Here is an 18,586-nt window from a genome sequence, read left to right on the forward strand (position 1 = left end):
ATTATTTTGAGTAAATTAAGTTATCGTATATTATTTTATTTTGAATTTTTGCTAGCGTTAACAGTGATTGGCATACTGGTCGCTGTTAAGCGTTCACCGTGCTGTTAAAAGTGTGCAGAGGAGTGCTGCAACGGATGTGGCAACGCTAAAGCCGAATTGCACTGGCAACACTGCCGATATGTGCAAGTCGTATATACACAAAGGAAAAGATTGATAAAAAGAAAAATAGAAAAAAGACTAAAATTTAAATGCAAAAATCATGAGATTTATTGCAATCAACGACTGCTGATTGATGCATAGAACGCCGCTGCCACCGTCGCCGCCACCACCGCCAATCACCGCTGAGCACTGAGCACAAAAACCATCACATCACATCACAACACACCACACACAAACACACTCACACACACACACCCATACCCACTTGGATCAAGGGAGGGGGGAAGACGAGCGCACACACCGCTAAACAAAAATGGTAAGTGTCCCTCTCGCTCTCTCTCTGTTGCTCGCTTACACTCTCTCTTGGTCTACTAAGGCTAACCAGTAAGCCAAAAAAGAAAAATAAGGCTGCGGCTGCGGTTGCGACTGCGACAATGGGGCGTTAGCCTTAATAATCAAATCACAAAAAAATGAAAAGAGTTATGCCACACACACACACATACACACACACACCACAAAATGCGTCATATGTTTTTTTCCCTTCTTTCTGATAGCACGCCGCATCGATGACGTCGGTGGAAGTGCTGTTGAATGAATTCTACCAGCCAACGACGAGCAATGCACGCAAACGTGAGATTGAAACCAATTTGCTGGCCTTCAAATCGCAACCGGAGGCATGGCAACTCTGTTTACGGGTTGCCACAGCGAGCAACAGTTTCACGGAGAATCAATTCCTTTGGTTCTTCAGCACCTCAACCCTGGAGCACACAATCACCCGACGTTGGACACAATTGACGCCAGCGGATCGCGCCCTGTTGCGGGAACAGTTGTGGCACAATTATGCCCAGCTATCGGTGTTGAGCGGGGCGCGACGACATCGCGACACATTGGCACAGCTGATCGCGTTGTTGGGTAAACGCGAGTTTCCCGAATTGGATCCCAATTATATGCAGCATTGCATGGAGCTGACAAAGACCCGATTCGCCTTGGGCATCAATCTGTTGCGCGTCACATCCGAGGAGGTGGTCAGCAATCGTGGTGATCTCAATAGCGAATGGAAGCAATACTTTCAGCTGTGGTAAGTTTGGAATGCCTTCTTGTAATTTATCCATTGTATCCACATGTCTTCCCCTCTCTCCCTCTCTCTCTCTCTCTCACACTCGCTCTCGTTCTGTGTGTCTGTGTGTGTGTAGCATTTCCATGTGTTTACCCGATGTTATGGATCTGGTCACCAAATATCTGTTAATCGCCGTCTGTCATATCAATGGCAAAGACATTCAAACCACCATACCGAGCACATTCATGGACTTCAGTCTAACCACAGCGCTGCCAAATGACAATCAATTAAGGTATGTATTAGCTGCCACATCATAATTTAAGTTAGCTGCCACTAATTTGCGGATAGTTGCCAGTGAAAGTTGAGCAAATCATAGTTGCAAAAGTGGTTATAGGGCAAGTACATCTCGCTTAGCGGCCTTAATTGCATGTTAATAAAAGTTATCGAATAATTTAAGTTAGCTGCCACTAATATATGCGGTTTACTGCCTGTTTTTTCGGATAGTTGCCAGTGAAAGTTGAGCAAATCATAGTTGCACCTTGCTTAGCGGCCTTAATGTTGGCCAATCCAATAGGAATTTGATATAGTTTAGCTTTTTTTATTGAGTGTGGCCCTTAAATGAGATGAGTATACCACTAAAGCCGAACTAAACGCTGTTCTTTTTAAATCCTGTCTGCTTTACGGATAGTTCCCAGAGAATAAGTTAAGCAGAACATAGTTACAATTGTGTTTTAAAGGGAAATAGACCCACATCTTGCTTAGTGGCCTCAATGGTACGTTAATAAAAGTAAGCATTTTATATAGCATTTTATATTTCCCCTTTTTTTTTGTTTTTATTAAACCAGATGAGTATACCACTAATAGCGAATTAAACCCAGATCTCATAAAACCCTTTAAGGCTTCAATTAATTCGTAAAATAATAATTCAAATTCGGAAAATTTGTAAAAATATTAAAAAAAAAACAGTTATTTAAAACCCACAAAAGTTGCAGTTATAATCACTTGAAAGCCGCAGGCTATCTTAGCATTATAAAGTAAAATGTATCTCAAATATTTTTGTTTAATTAGGAATTCCTTATTAAGCAACTCATTAGAAATGCTTATAAGAAAAAAACAGGTCTTCAAATGCAGTATTTCTTGTTAGCCACCACGTGTATAATTATTGTGGAAATTACTTTCCAATCAGTGATTGTTTAACTTATCAGCTAGATAACTCTTAATGTTGTTGCCAATTTTGATAACCAAACAACTTGTTGGCAAGCGAAAACTTGCAAATTAGTTGCTATTAAAAATGAGTTGAAACTAAGAATTTAAATTCGACTGTGATTCCAATTGGATAATGTTAACAGTTGGATAAATACATGTAAGTCATATTAGATGTTATTCATAACGAATTCAAGGTTACTAATTTAATTCGTGTTTTGAATTGTCTATCAAGCTAAGTGTTCAAAAAAGTATAGTTCTAAAATGAAGATTCACAAAGTTTTTCTCAATTTGAATTTCAACAATATACTGAAACAAACTTTTGGTATTTCAATTTAGATATTATTCATTTACTAATCCAACGATTCGTTTTTTTAATTGCCTAACAAGATAAGCTGTTCAAATTAAAAAAAAGAAAATCCTAAAGTTTTTCCCCTTTTTTAATAAATCATCAATTTCAATTTTAGCAATATACCAAATTACACTTTTGGTATTTCAATTAACTAATCTAAGAAGCCAAAGAACACAAAGTGTAATTCTAAAAAGAAGATTAACAAGTTTTTCTCAACAATTTACTAAAACACCCTTTTGTTAAGTTTTACAATAGTTTAATTTAAAAAGAAGATGCAACAATTTCAACAATATATACTAAAACACACACTTTTGGTATTTGAATTTTGCAGTTCCTCTGTGCTGGAGCTGCTGAGCTGTGTGCAGCATTTGGTCTCCTGGATACGCACCGATCTGATCTCTGAGTATTTCCTGATGAGCATACTCGACTTATCGCAATGGCGCCACGATAAAGAACCAATCTCGCTGGCAGCGCTCTCGGTGCTGAATGAGCTGTTGTATTTGCAGAAGCCGCTGCCGTATGCGGGCACCTTGATGAACGGCGTCAGTGGATTGCTGGAGCAGCACAATACGACAAAGCAGCAAAGTGAAATGTATAGCGATAAGTTTCGTGAACTGTTGCGTCTCTATACCACAAAATATGCGGGCAAATTGCTGCAGGAGAATGAAATGCTTGAATCATTTCTCGATCAACTCTATCGCTGCACCATCAAATGTGAGACTGTGACTGATATCTGATAACATATTTTATAAAAGAATCAATTTAAATATTTCATATTTTTTATAGTGCACGGTGCTCTGGATTTTACCGAGAAACTGGACATTTGGACGCCTATTATAAAAGTGATTGCACAGCAGCCCACAAGGATGACCGCCTATCATGGCGATGTCATGATGAAGCTGGTCGATGAGATTATGCGACGCACACAGTTTGAGATCAACAAACCAGAGCTGGAGTTGCTCGACAACGAACTGATGGAGGATGATGTGCGTATTCTTAGGATTAGTTTGCTAGGATTTCCCTTCTTTTTCCATAGTTCAAAATTCAGTCAAATTCAGTCCCATTTATTGCAATGTTGTCATCTTCATTTAATAACAACAAAATTAGCTTACTCTATGCTTTTGCCATAAATTTAAGCTACTCTTGATTAATTAATTGCACAGTTCTTTTTTGGAAATATGATTACGATCTTTTTGACAAATATTATATAGTTGATTTCTAAGTGTCACATTCTCAATAATTTCACATACAAAAATTTACTGTTCATAAAACCCAAACTTCATTAGAGTTTTCAGCTGAAACCATTTTAAATATTAAGTTTAAAAACTGCTTTACAATCTCAAATTGAATACCAAAATTTCAAAATTCAGCCAAATTATCCAGTCTTAATAGAAAGCATTCTTTAAATAAGATTTGCTGCTCATTTGTTAAAGAGTTTGTTAAGAACATTTTTATGTATAGATCTATATTTCTTTTGTGGAGTAGACAGAAGATATATTTCTTTAAAGCTCCGCTGTAGCTTGTTTTTTGTTTTGTATATTTCTTTAAGAACTCTATACTGATAAGATTTTTCCCCTCTTTATATTTTCAGACGCCCACAACGGAGTGGCAACAGTTCCTGGACCAATGTTTCGAGTGCCTGGCACTTTTGGCGACCACGCGCGGTGCTCACATTGTGTTTGCCCAAGTGTTTGCACATTGGTCGCGACCACAGACGTATTTGCTGTCGCTGGAATTGGCGCTCGATCATGGCAGTGGACGTTGCTATGAGGCGGCGCGAAAGCTGAAGATGGCCAATGTTGGGGAAATATTGCGAGATTTTGCGACCGTGTGTCAGGCTGTGGTCCGATTGGCGCCTCTAATGGATACGGCGACGGCGCCAGCGGATGTGGTGGATGAAATGGAAAGCCAGCTGCAAGTGCTGTCGGATCGATTGCTGCAAACGCTGCAGCTGCTGGCCAGCAATCGTGTGGGCAGCCACGATGCGGACAAGGCGAGCTTTCAGACTGATTTGGATAACCTGTAAGTTGTTTTTTGTTGGGCGTTGAAGAAACTAGAAGAGGGGAATAGAACGGAATAGCATCCAGCTTTAGGAGAGCTTACTAGAAGATTGGAATAATTCTGTCATGGATAAACGTAGTTTGCTTAGAACTGAATTTTTTTTGTCAGCAAGCTTAGCTTGATATTGAATTGATCTAAATGCATTTCATAGCAGCGAACTAGCTTGCTGTTCTGTTGATATGATTTGAATGTCTAGTATTTTCATAGCAGCCAGCATGAGGATTGTGATCTGAATTGAAATAAGTCACCAGCTTACTAGGAGATTGGAATAACTTTGTCATAGATAAACTTATTTGAACTTTATTGAACTTCAAACGCATTTCATAGCAGCGAGCTCGCAGTTTTGTCGAGGAAATTTGATTTTACAATAATTTCATAGCAGCCAACTTAAGGATTGAGATTTGAATTGAAATGACTTGCACAGCAAGCAGCTTGTTATTGCAATTTAAATGCATTTCATAGCAGCGAACTAGCTTGCTGTTCTGTTGATATGATTTGAATGTCTAGTATTTTCATAGCAGCCAGCATGGGGATTGTGATCTGAATTGAAATAAGTCACCAGCTTACTAGGAGATTGGAATAACTTTCTCATAGATAAACTTATTTAAATGCATTTGTCGATGAAATTTGATTTTACAGTAATTTCATAGCAGCCACCTTTAGGATTGGAATTTGAATTGAAATAAGCTAAGCATAGCAACTAACTTACTAGAACAGGGGAATAACTCTGGCAAAGATAAACTTCGTTTGCATTTTTGGCAACAAGCTTAGCTTCTTATTGAACTTCAAATTCATTTCATAGCAGCGAGCTTGCAGTTTTGTCGAGGAAATTTGATTTTACAATAATTTCATAGCAGCCAATTTAAGGATTGAGATTTGAATTGAATTCAGTTGCACAGCAAGCAGCTTGTTATTGCAATTTAAATGTATTTTATAGCAATGAACTAGCTTGCCGTTTTGTCGATGTTATTTGAATTTATAGTATTTTCGTAGCAGTTAGCTTGGTGATTGGTATTTTAGATCGAAATGAGTTGCTTAGCAACCAGCTTACTGGAAAAGTGGAATAGATAAACTTAGTTTGCTTAGAACTGACTTTTTGGCAGACAGCTTAGCTTGTTATTGGAATTTAACTGTATTGCATAGCAGCAAGCTAGATTGGTGTTTTGTGCATGATTTCATTTGATTTGACTTTATAGTAATTTTATAGCAGCCAGCTTAAAGCTTGAGATTCGAATTAAAATAGCCACCAACTTTTAGCTTTTTTATGAGATGGGAATTCGAATTTGAGTTTATAGTAATTTCCTAGCAGTCAATTGGAAGAGTGGAATTCGAATTGAAAGAGTTGCATAGAAACCAGCTTGTTGATTTTCAATTTTTAATGAATTTCATAGCAGCGAGCTTGCTGTTTTGTCTATGAAATTTGATTTAATAGCATTTTCAAAGCTGTCAACTTGAGGATTGAGATTTGAATTGAAATGAGATGGGAACTTAAATTGAAATTTGTTTTATTTGTATTTAAATAAGTTACACATTAAGTCAATTTGTAGTTCTGTTCAGATTTTAAATCAAATGAGTTTCAAAGGTAATCGATTTTTTTTTCATTTTTTTTTTTGGGATGAGTTTTTTATTGTTTCTTATGAGTTTACCCTTTTGAATACTTTTTGAATTTGAATTGAGATTAATGTAAATCTTTTTTCCGCTATTCTTTTTTAGTTACGCTCAAGTTTTATTGGCCATACGCAGCATTTTTCCGCTGTCGAAGTCGCTGAACAGCGAACAGCTGCTGCATCGACTCTTTGCCATATTGGGCAGCATCTTTGCGTGCAACAATTCGTTGTCGGCCGCCTCGCCGATCGTTCAGCAGGCGGCCAGCGAGGTGCTGCTCTTCATTGCGACTGTGATACGACCCAAGTGTCTGCTCGACATACCCGAGATCCAAAGTCTAATGCAGGCGGGGCCACGCCTCGGCGCCCAGCTGCCGCGACAAGTGTGCATCAATGTCCACATCAGTCTCGTCAGCTACATGGTGCTGCCATGGAAATCGGTGCCGGAACCCCAGCAGGATTATCCTCGACGCCTCTGGATGCTCCGTGAATACATCGATTCGTTGGCCAGGAATTTCGTTGAACTCGATCTGGCCGCAGCGGGCGAGAGTAAAGTGGCGGCGGCTACGCTCAATTTGCTGGGCACATTTACGGCGCTCATCGAGTACTTTAAGGCGACGGGCGCCAGTGCCAAGGATATGCTGGCCACCACATTTAAGGTGAGCAACTACACGTGACTAGGAACTAAGCGAAAATCATTTAAATTAGCTAAATAGTTCAGTACATTTGTGATTTGACTGTTTAGTTGACTATGTGTTAACTATCCAATATTTAACTGGCTGTTAATTCATTTTGTGTTAGTTAAATGTATATTATATTATGTTAGGAAAATGTATATTAGTCAACAGTTAGTTAACTATCTGTTAGTTGACTGTCTGTTAGTTAATTTTGTGTTGGTTAACTGTCAGTTAATTAAATACTACGACTGTCAACTGTCAGTTAAGTGTCTGTTTGTTAACCGTCAGTTAGTTATTTATCACTAAGGTAACTGTCAGTATGTTAGTTAACAGACAATTAGCTGTATGTTAGTCAACTGTCAGTTGGTTAACTATCAGTAAGTTAACAGTCTGTTACCTAACTGTAGGTTAGCTAACTTTTACTTAGTTACAGCATATTTAAAGTACATTAATAACACAGGGGTAGCAAATATAAAAAAATAAACGAATCCTCAACACAAATATGAGGATTACATATACATATATCTTTATTAGCGACTTTGTTAACTGTCAGATAGTTAGCTGTCAGTTAGTTATGAGTTTGTTAGCTAACTATATATAATATAAGTTAACTGTCTGCTAAATAACAGTCTGATAGTTAACTGTATGTTAGTTACCAGTACGCTAGTTAACGGTATAGTGTTGACAGTATTTTATTTATTTCAGTTACTTAACTGTCAGATAGTTAACAGTATGTTAGTTAATAGTGAGTTAGTTAACAGTATGTTACCTAACTGTCTGTTAGCTACTCATGAGCTTCACTGTCATAATATTATATGTTTATTTATATTACTTTAGTTGCAATGATTTTCTCATGTATTTAAATGTGTATTTAATAGCTATTTGCTCAATAATATTTTATTATTGTTTAGTTTAGTTATATATAGTTCTAAATTGTTAGGAATTTGTACATTTTGTACTTTATAGTTCAACAATATTTTTATTTATGTATTTCTTTCTATTTAATATTAAGTGGTCTATAAACTTGCATTTGAATCCCTTTCATTTTATATATTTGAGATAGAAATGATATTTTTGTTACAATTTGTATTTGTATTGTAGATTCAAATATTGTTTTTCATGTGTAACATAAACATTAGGATTAGATTAGGATTAGAGAATTGGAATTTTAGTATATAAAGGCCGTAATTTAAATGATTTATTTATGTATGTATTTATTTCCAATTGACTGGGTCACAAGTTAAGCTCTTAAATTAAGTATATATTGTAATTAGAAATAACATTTCTTACTCTAACTAACTTTTTCTTCTAACTCTTGCTTTTCCCCCTTTCCGACAGCCCATCTTGAACAAGGCGTTGATCATCTTCAACAGCTATGGACTGAGCAGCATTGCCATGGCCATCACGGTGGCCGAGTTCAGTCTGAGCATGCTACGCACTCTGCCGATGCACTTGGGTGCGCAGTTCATCAAGGAGATGATCACGCTCTTCATCGATGTGAGCAGCAGGTGAGTAGTCCCCTCTCTTTCTCGCTTTATCTTGCTAACTCTTTCTAAACCGTAGGGAACAATTGACGCTGAGTCGACTGGCGGTGATGGAGAAGGTGCTGCAAATGTTTCAACTGATTGTGGAGCAACCGGGAAGCGCATCGTTGGCGCTGTTGCCCAATATCCTCAGCTTTAGCACACAGCAAATATTGCCGCTGTTGCAGCAACAGAATGCGGCCACCGATAGCAGCGAAATCACGAGTTTGCTCTATGCGTTATTCGACAGGTAAAGCGAGACACTTGTGTGTGTGTGTGTTAGTTAAGTGTCTGTTAGTTAACTGTCAGTTTACTGTGCTTTAGTTGTGTACTGTATGTTAAGCAATTGTCTGTTAGTTAACTATCTGTGAAATAACTGTTCATTCTGATAGTTAACTGTCTGTTTGTTCACTATCAGTTAGTTAACTTTGTGTTAGTTAACGATCTGTTAAATAACTGTACTTTAGCTAACTAGTTAACTGTCAGTTTACTGTCAGATAGTAAGCATTAAGTTAGTCAGTTAGTTAACTTTCAATTAGTTAAGTGCCTGTTAGTTAACTGTAAGTGAGTTAACTGACAGTTAGTTAACTGTATGTTAAACAATCGTTGTCTGTTAGTTAACTGTCTGTTTGTATGTTAGTTAAATCTCAGATTGTTAACTGAATGAGAGTTAACTGTGTATTTCTTAACAGTATTTTAGTTAACCGTCAGTTAGTGAAGTAGTTAACTCTCAGTTAGTTAACTGTTTGTTGGCTTACTGCCTGTTAGTTAACTGTAAGTGAGTTAACTGACAGTTAGTTAACTGTATGTTAAACAATCGTTGTCTGTTAGTTAACTGTCTGTTTGTATGTTAGTTAAATCTCAGATTGTTAACTGAATGAGAGTTAACTGTGTATTTCTTAACAGTATTTTAGTTAACCGTCAGTTAGTGAAGTAGTTAACTCTCAGTTAGTTAACTGTTTGTTGGCTTACTGCCAAGTAAGTTAACAGCAAGTTAGTTAACAATATGTAAGTTAACTGTATGTTAGTTAACTTTAAGTTAGTTAATTCTCAGTTAGTTAACAGTATGTTAGTTACCTGTCAGTTGGTTATCTCCCAGTTAACTCCCAGTTAACTCTCATTTAGTTTTCAGTTAATTCTCTGTTAGGTAATTGTATATTAGATAACTGATTTAACTGTATGTTAGCTAAGTCTATTTATTTTAGTTCTATGTTAGTTAACTGCCAGTTAGTTACTTCATCAATCTAATCAATGCTTTTCTCCTCTTCCTCTTCAGCGTGCTCACCTGCAAATGGCAATTCTTCTACAAGAATCAATTGAGCAATGGCCATGGCAATGGCGTCGCCAATTGCAGCGACAATTTGCATCCGGAGAACTTTATGGCCATCATGAATGCATACGGCCAGATGCTTGTGAGTGGCACCGATCCCAGCAATGTGCGCAGCGTCCTTTTATCGATGCAGAATGTGAATGAACGCAGTCGATTGTATCAGCGTGTCCTATTCAAGGAGCAACTGTTGGCATCGTTTCAGCGTGCGCTGCTCAATCTATTGCTAAGTGGCGAAGGTGCTTTGCACTTTGATCTAATCGCACAGGCGCTGTATGCCATGGGTCAGGTGGATAGGCGGCAACTGCACGAGAGCCTCCTCAATGCCTCGCTGCCGGTGGCCCAAAGTGCACTCGAGGATATATGCCAGACAACTGTAAGCAAGCAAATCAAATCGAATTTTAAATAGTAGAAGTCTTTTAGTACAGCTTTTGATAGCCAATTCAGTACATATTCAATTTTTAGACTTAATCCTTTAAAGTTACTTATGTGATTCTTACTTATCTTAAGTAAAATGAAAGTAGAGAATTATAAAAGATTTATTATGTGATTCCTACAGAGCTTAAATAAGATTAGTATCGAATTGCAAAAGATGTTTTTACACACTTAAAATAACTGAAAACAAAATGTTCTCAAAGAACTTTGTAATAACTAGAAAACTTTATAAAAATTAGTTTCTTAAAATATAAAAAGAATTGAAACAGCTAAATATTTGTTTCCAAGTTAGAGATTTGAAATTTGCTAGACTTGATAATAACTAAATACAAAATGTTTTGAGATTTACAATTTGCTAGACTTGATAGTGATAGTACAAATATAAAAAAGAATTGCTAGAGCTATTTCTAAGCTGGAGATTTGAACTTTTCTAAAATTTAATAATTCCTAAATACAAAATGTTTTCTAAAAATGTAATAGGTGATGCTTAAAGCATAAAAAGTAGTGCGAAGAAATTGAAGTTTTCTAAATTTTATATGGAATTCCATTTTGAAATATCCCAAACTAAACTTTTCTCTCTTCCTTGTTCGCAGGACATTCCAACGTTTACGCAGAAACTTACACAGCTCATGCAGGATGCGCAGTGTGCGCATCTGAATGAAACCACGTAGGCTAAGGACGTTATATAGGACATATATCACTCGGAACAAACATCAACAACAACACTCTAAACTACACAACTACAAGACACCCTACAAAATGGAACCAAACCACAAATCGCGTGCTCACTCTTCTCTATATTTTTGTATATCTCTGTCTCTTTATTTTGTGCTTCGTTCTCTTTTCTGTTTATTTTTTTAATTGTATATAGTTGTGCTCTTTATTTTTGTCTCCGTCTCTTTCGTGCTCAGTTTCTATGTTTAGATTTGTTGGCGTGTGTTCCGTTTTTTGTTATGGGGCAAAAAGGTCCATATGATGATACAAATGCGATCTACAAAAACAATTTATAAAAGACAATGTTTAGCTTGTAATGCGATTCCGTAAACACAAACCACAAGAGAAAAGATAAAAGAAACCTACATTAATCTAGTAATTATGATTACTATAACTATTATTAATTATGATTATGCATTATTTAATTACATTATTAATCCATACACACACATACGCAATTCGATAAAAGTCATACTACATAAACATTGAAAATACTTCGTATAAATTATTGAAGCATTCGATGATGACGACATCATCAAAACAATTGACAACAACAGCAGCAGCACTTAATTGCATTCATTTAATTTATTATCGCAAACAAAGTTCAGATTAGATATATGCATATATCGACACGTTTCGTTACAACAACAACAACAACAACAACATCATTAAGCGTAATCTTAAGTATTCCTTTCTTGTCAACCCAAATCCACCAATTCAAATTCAAAATGCAAATTCGATTTAATTCACAAAAAAAGAAAGATCAAAAAAGAGAAGACACTTCATTTTTATTATATTTTTTTCCAAATGCATTTTTTTGTGAATGAAAAACCAATAAAATATATAAAATAAAAAATGTTAATGGCTTTTAAATTTCAGGAATTTAAAGTGAAAAAAAAAATAAAGTTAAATCTTTATCAAGAGAAATTTTAGAAAATTGCTGAAATATTTAGAATATTTAGTGGGCATGCTAAAATGGAAAATGGGTTAAGAATGTGTTCGAAAAATTAAGTTTGATTTCTCCAAAACAAAAAAAAAAACATTCATCTTATCAAAACTTCACGTTTCTGCTCTTGGAAAATGCCAAGTTCACATGGGTTGAGTCTATTTAGAGACATTCAAGAATCATTGGGTTACACAAAGAATTCAAATTTATAGGGTATAACGAGGAAACTTATCAAATTTTCAGAACGTAAAGAGAATCTTTGTCAAGCTGAATTAGTTAAATAATTACATTTAAAAACGTTTAGATATTTGAAATGTTATAAACTTTACTTTTACGCGATTATAAAAGGTTAGATATTTTAATATATAAAAATGTTGTTATATATATTTCTAGTTATTTGACTAGTGGAAATGAAAAATTATTTTTAATTATGAGTAATTTCATAAACTTTAAACTGAGAATTAGCTTTATTAAAAAATTTGACTTGTGGGAATAAAACTGTTTTATGGAAAGGTAATTTTACTAAAGTTCAGCTTCATAAATTTAAACCAAAAAGTTAAATATTTTTAGTTTTATTTTAAAAATCAGATTGTGTTATATAATGGTGTATAAACACAATTTATGTCATTGTAAATTATGGAATAGTAATTTTACTAAAGTTTGGGGAAATTTTTTTTAGTTTTTTTTTAATTAAAATTGAGGTAAATAAGAAAAATTCAATGGAACTTAATTCTATAGGACAATTTATGTAATTGTCAATTCCAGTTCCAATTAGCAAATCCATTTGAAAAAATGTTGCAGCTGGTGTTGTGGAAAGCCTAACTCTAGACTCAAGCTAGGTAAAAGTGTGGTTATGGTGCGAGTTAAGAGGTAGTTGGGATAGGAGGCTAAGGGCTCAGTTCCCGTCACGCGTTCCACACGCGTTTGTGACAGAACAATGACGATATGAATCCAATCTCAAATGTAAATATAAATAGAAAGGAAGAGCACTTAAAATTCGACGAGGACAACAACAATAACAACAACAGGAACTGAGGGGAAGGAAAGGAATAGCAGAGACACAGGGAGCAAGTCCTTAAAAGCGACAGCTTCCTCTTCATTGTTTCTGCGCATTTCGGTTTTTGCATTTACGTTCAGGTGTTGCAGGCTAAAGCAACCCAATATCGATGAGCAGATACCACGTAAAAAAGAAATGCGCACTGAAATCAAGAGATTTACAATTAAAACACGTCGTAGAAATTTGCTGAAATTTTCAGGACTTTTAGTGAGCATGCTTAAATGGAAAATGAATGTGTTTGAAAAAAGATCGTTGTAAATTAAATTTGATTTCTACATAAAAAAAAACATGCAACTTATCAAAATTTCATGTTTTTGCTGTTTGTAAATGCTGAGTTCATATAGGTTGGTTTTATTTAGAGACTGTTTTTCCACAATACACAAAAGAACTCACATTTATAGGGTATAACAAGTAAGCAGATCAAATTTTCAGAACGAGTTCATAGAGATCAGGAAGATGGTGCGTGCTGAAGTTCGTCATTGTTTTGCAGGGTATATGAAAGGGAATGCCCAAGAAGCATATTGCTGAAATTGAATTAAATGAAAAGCGAAAGCCATCGAAATAATACAAATAATAAAAGGGAAACGCGCAAAGCAAAACCAAAAAAAAAAAAGGAAAGGAAGAAAAAATATCACCTACTTCCGTTGCAGGTAGTTTTGAGTTTTGTTTTTGTTTTTTGCGGAACAGGTAGCAACTATTTTGCATACAGTCGAGGATCAGATCAGTGTAGAGCAAGGCTTCCATCTAGAGCGGAAGTGATTCGTTTTGATTGTAAAATCAGAGGGAATGTGGAATTAGAGTTACTATGCAAACGAATTCTCGCTTTCATTTTTATTAATTTGACAAATAAAGAAAATTTAATATTGATCAAATATAAAACTTATTTTCTTAATGTTAATTAACCGGCTTTAATGTATGGTTTATTAGATTACAAATTAAGGAATGAAAAAACTAATACAAATTATTCATGAAAACATTATAAATAAGTTATTTATTTATATAATTAAACATTGATTTTCTGATTCCCAAAGAAAATAGTAACAAATAAAAATCGGTTTTATGATGTTGAAAATTAGCAAAAAAAAAGAATACTTATTAAAAAAATAATGATATATTTATATTTAGATATTTATTAACTGAAGAAACTGTACAAATAATGGAAAAGGTGTACTAAAACATCACAGATAAAGAAATGTAGAGGACCCATTAAAGGTCCTCTATGAGAAATTAAAAAGAAAATATAATAATAGATCCAAAAAAAAAACATTGAATTATATGAACTCATCACAGATCATGAATTTATAAATTTTTCTAAAAGAAACAAATAATAATCATCCTTAAAATTGATATATAATTTATATATTCATTTATTATTTATTTTATTTTTGTCAAATTTAATAAATTCTTAGAATACGTAAAACGAGGAAAAAGCTTAAAATTAAAAGTTGCAATTAAAAGATGAAAAATTTTTGATTTACACATGTTTAATCTGGAAAATCGTTTGCTTAGAAATTTTAACTTAAAATTACAAATTGGTAATAAAAGATGTTAAATTTGATGCTGTAAAACAATGGTTTCAAGATATAATTTTTTTTAGCTTAAAAAAAAGTTGTAAATAAAAAATTCACAATTTTGTATTCATGTTTAAATTTAATCCGAAAACGGAGCTCAGTGCATAATTACTATAAAATAAAAGTTGTAAATGAACCCAAGTCGAAGGTAAATTAATTAAGCATTGTTTTGTAAGTAAATCAAATTAGAAATTAACACAAAGAAGAGTTTGTGTACTTACGTTGCTTAAGTTGATTATAGATTATAGAACGAATTTGATTTGCAAATGCAAATTGAATCGAACGCGCATACACTTGACCCTTACGGCTCGGAAGCAGAGTCCAGCTGGAGTCCGGGCTGAGTATAATTACCCCAGAGCTCAGCAGAGGAAAGCACACAGTTGAGCTCGTGCAGCAGTTGGAAACGCGTCGTGGGGGCATCGAGCAAACACAAAAAGTGAAAAGAACGAAAGTGAAAGAACGAAAGATCCTCAAAGTAGGAAAATAAAAGGAATATTTGCGAAGAAGGATGTCGGTGGAAACGGTGCAGGAGACGCTGCAGCAGGCGACCAGCGCCGGTGGCTTTGGATTGAATCCATTGCTCACCGGTCTCATTGGCACCCTGGTTGTGATGGCCCTCTACGAGTATTGGCATCGCAACACCCGCGAATACAAGATGGTCGCCAATATCCCAACGCCACCCATATTACCCCTGTTGGGACAGGCTCACTTGGTGGTTGGGTTGAGTAATGCGGACATCTTGGCTGTCGGACTGGGTTATCTGAACAAATATGGCGAAACGATGAAGGCTTGGCTGGGCAATGTGCTGCTCGTCTTCCTCACCAATCCCAATGACATTGAGTTGATCCTGAGCGGACATCAGCATCTGACCAAGGCTGAGGAATATAGATATTTCAAGCCCTGGTTCGGTGATGGTTTGCTCATCAGTAACGGCCATCATTGGCGTCATCATCGTAAGATGATAGCCCCAACGTTCCATCAGAGCATCCTCAAGAGTTTTGTGCCCACCTTTGTCGAACACTCGAAGGCGGTGTCCGCTCGCATGGCCAAGGAGGCGGGCAAGACGTTCGATGTCCACGATTACATGTCCCAAACGACCGTCGACATTCTCCTCTCCACGGCGATGGGTGTGAAGAAGCTGCCCGAGGGCAACAAGAGTTTCGAATACGCTCAGGCTGTGGTCGATATGTGCGACATCATCCACAAGCGTCAGGTGAAGCTCTTGTATCGCTTGGACTCGATCTACAAGTTCACCAAGCTGCGTGAGAAGGGCGATCGCATGATGAACATCATTTTGGGTATGACCCGGAATGTGGTGAAGGATCGCAAGGATAATTTCCAGCCCGAGGCACGCGCCATTGTCGAGGAGGTGGAACAGACGCAGTCCGTGAAGCAACCGGCGGAGGGATTACGCGACGATCTGGATGACATCGATGAGAACGATGTGGGTGCCAAGCGTCGGTTGGCGCTGCTCGATGCCATGGTTGAGATGGCCAAGAATCCCGATATCGAGTGGAACGAAAAGGATATTATGGATGAGGTGAATACGATCATGTTCGAGGGACACGACACCACATCGGCTGGCTCCAGCTTTGCCCTCTGCATGATGGGCATCCACAAGGACATCCAGGAGCGTGTCTTTGCCGAACAGAAGGCCATCTTTGGCGATCAAATGCAACGCGATTGCACCTTTGCCGATACCATGGAAATGAAATACCTGGAGCGTGTCATCCTCGAAACCTTGCGGTTGTATCCTCCAGTACCCGTGATCGCTCGTCGTCTCGATCACGATGTGAAGCTCACCAGCGGTCCCTATACGGTGCCCAAGGGTACCACGGTCGCTGTGCTCCAATATTGTGTGCATCGTCGTGCCGATATCTATCCCAATCCGACCAAATTCGATCCCGATAACTTCCTGCCCGAGCGCATGGCAAATCGTCATTACTACAGCTTCATTCCGTTCAGCGCTGGGCCACGCAGTTGTGTGGGTCGCAAGTATGCCATGCTGAAGCTGAAGGTCCTGCTCTCGACGGTGGTGCGCAATTTCATTGTCCACTCGAACGAAACAGAGGCGGACTTTAAGCTCCAGGCTGATATCATTCTGAAGCTCGAGAATGGTTTCAACATCTCGTTGGAGCAGCGTAAATATCCCACAGTCGCGTAGAACCCTCACAGTCTGTACATTTCCCCATCTGACTCCCTGACGAACCCGTTTAACGAACCACGCTCCAAATCAGTCAATCGAAAGCCCCTCAATTCATTAGCCAAAGAGTCAACGAAACGAGGAACTAACATACAATAAACACGCATTTTTAAAGCATTTTTTTTTTTGGAGATGGATGAAGTGAACAAAACAACAAAAACCTTTGAGCAAGACTCAAAGTTTTGCTTAGTTTTCTTGTTGTTTTCGTGTTTTTTTTTTTTGTTTGGTATACACGGTGTATATCTCTATTCTTATATGCTATATCGTTTATTAGAGAAACTTAGTTAGTAGTGAGATTTTTTTTTTATTGTGTGCTTATAATATCCATTGTTTTTAGTATTTATTAAGTCACATGGTTTAGACGAAACCCAAAAATAATGAAAAATATATGATGAATGCAAAGGTGGCCACAAGTGCTCCAAAAATATAAAGAAATCAATGTGTTTGCTTTTTATTGACAGCTAAATTCAAATATTTTCTATTAAAAATGCAATATAGATTGCTATTTTTCATAATTTTTTAAATTTCAGATGAATTTGACACTGCCAAGCGAACCTAACCTCAAACTGCATTTTTATTGATCAAAAATATAAAGAAATCAATGTGTTTGCTTTTTATTGTCAGCTAAATTCAAATATATTCTATTAAAAATTTCTAGTTTTCAAAATTTTTTAAACTTCAGATGAATTTGACACTGCCAGTCGAACCTAACCTCAAACTGCATTTTCATTGATCATTGCCGGCCTCTTTGCTTATCAGAGATGCTAACAAACCCATTAAAGAGTTTTCGATTTCGTTCCTTTTTGTTGTTTTGTTAAATACATTTCGTCTAGAACACGCGACAGGTTCCGAAAGGATGTCAAGCGAAACCGTGGCAAAAGAAGGGGTTTGAGGTTAGGTTACCCGGGGCGGCAATTGCAATAAAAAGCAAAACGAATGTACAAACTTCCGGCCGAGGGGCAACACACACACACAGGTAATAAATGGTTATAAAAAATGAAATTGCTAAGGATCTTCAAATATGTCGGGGTATTTGCCTAGCGCAAAAAAGGACAATGACCAAACAGAAAAAAAACGTATAAAAACGTTTGGCGGCGTGACGCCGTTTGTGTGTGTGCGAGCATGCGTTTATGTGTGTGTGTGTACGAACCTGCTCGTTGTTGTCCTTTTTTGGCCGCGCTGCACCCCCTTCATTAATCTTGTTAGCAGCGGGCGCAAAAAAGGAAGTTGCAGCTGAAACCGAAAGGATTTCCGTTTCGTAATACGATGCTGGAGTCTGGAAAATTGGATAAGAGTAATATACTATGTATATAATGTGCACACACATATGCTTAAAAGTGAAAGCCGACGCACTAAAACACTAAAACACCCACAGAAACACACACACACACACACACATACAGTCATGATCCCAAATATGCATATCGATAAGCGATACACTTGGCCGTCGATTTCAGGTTCCAATGTTCGCATAACATTTTTGCATGCGTGATTAAACGTTCACAATATGCTAACAATGGCATTTGCATTTGTCACAATCGTCGCCGATAACCTCGTCGATTAATCGCATTACTTAAGCGCTTGCCCCAAAAAAACATACGCAAATGTTCACATGAAATGAGGTGTCAACTTAAGTTAGTGAAAGGTACAGCATAATGCTAACAAATATGCACATTCTGCAAAGTCCAAGTCGCTTG

At 36.7% G+C, this 18,586-nt stretch overlaps 2 protein-coding genes across 2 annotated transcripts; both read left to right on the forward strand.

The window, feature by feature from the left end:
- Window positions 1-65: 65 nt before the first annotated feature.
- On the forward strand, window positions 66-11,951 carry LOC132796967 (exportin-6). Its single transcript, XM_060808352.1, has 11 exons — window positions 66-475; window positions 714-1,237; window positions 1,353-1,508; window positions 3,103-3,485; window positions 3,558-3,757; window positions 4,363-4,793; window positions 6,546-7,095; window positions 8,452-8,621; window positions 8,677-8,886; window positions 9,913-10,339; window positions 10,992-11,951. The coding sequence occupies exons 1-11, from the start codon at window positions 473-475 to the stop codon at window positions 11,067-11,069; spliced, it is 3,132 nt and encodes a 1,043-aa protein (XP_060664335.1). The 5' UTR covers window positions 66-472; the 3' UTR covers window positions 11,070-11,951.
- Window positions 11,952-15,055: 3,104 nt separating this feature from the next.
- LOC132795811 (cytochrome P450 4g1) lies at window positions 15,056-17,324 on the forward strand. Its single transcript, XM_060806718.1, has one exon. It carries the CDS (start codon window positions 15,195-15,197, stop codon window positions 16,848-16,850), a length of 1,656 nt encoding a protein of 551 aa, XP_060662701.1. The 5' UTR covers window positions 15,056-15,194; the 3' UTR covers window positions 16,851-17,324.
- Window positions 17,325-18,586: the final 1,262 nt, after the last annotated feature.

This window comes from Drosophila nasuta, chromosome X, assembly GCF_023558535.2.
Source record: "Drosophila nasuta strain 15112-1781.00 chromosome X, ASM2355853v1, whole genome shotgun sequence".
Classification (NCBI taxonomy): domain Eukaryota; kingdom Metazoa; phylum Arthropoda; class Insecta; order Diptera; family Drosophilidae; genus Drosophila; species Drosophila nasuta.

Bases quoted from the DNA above. Each gene is read 5' to 3' on its own strand.
- LOC132796967 (XM_060808352.1), top strand. The intron at 7,096-8,451 runs GTGAGCAACTAC...CCTTTCCGACAG, and splicing joins TGCTGGCCACCACATTTAAG to CCCATCTTGAACAAGGCGTT. The intron at 8,622-8,676 runs GTGAGTAGTCCC...TCTAAACCGTAG, and splicing joins TTCATCGATGTGAGCAGCAG to GGAACAATTGACGCTGAGTC.
- LOC132795811 (XM_060806718.1), top strand. From the start codon at position 15,195: ATGTCGGTGGAAACGGTGCAGGAGACGCTGCAGCAGGCGACCAGCGCC.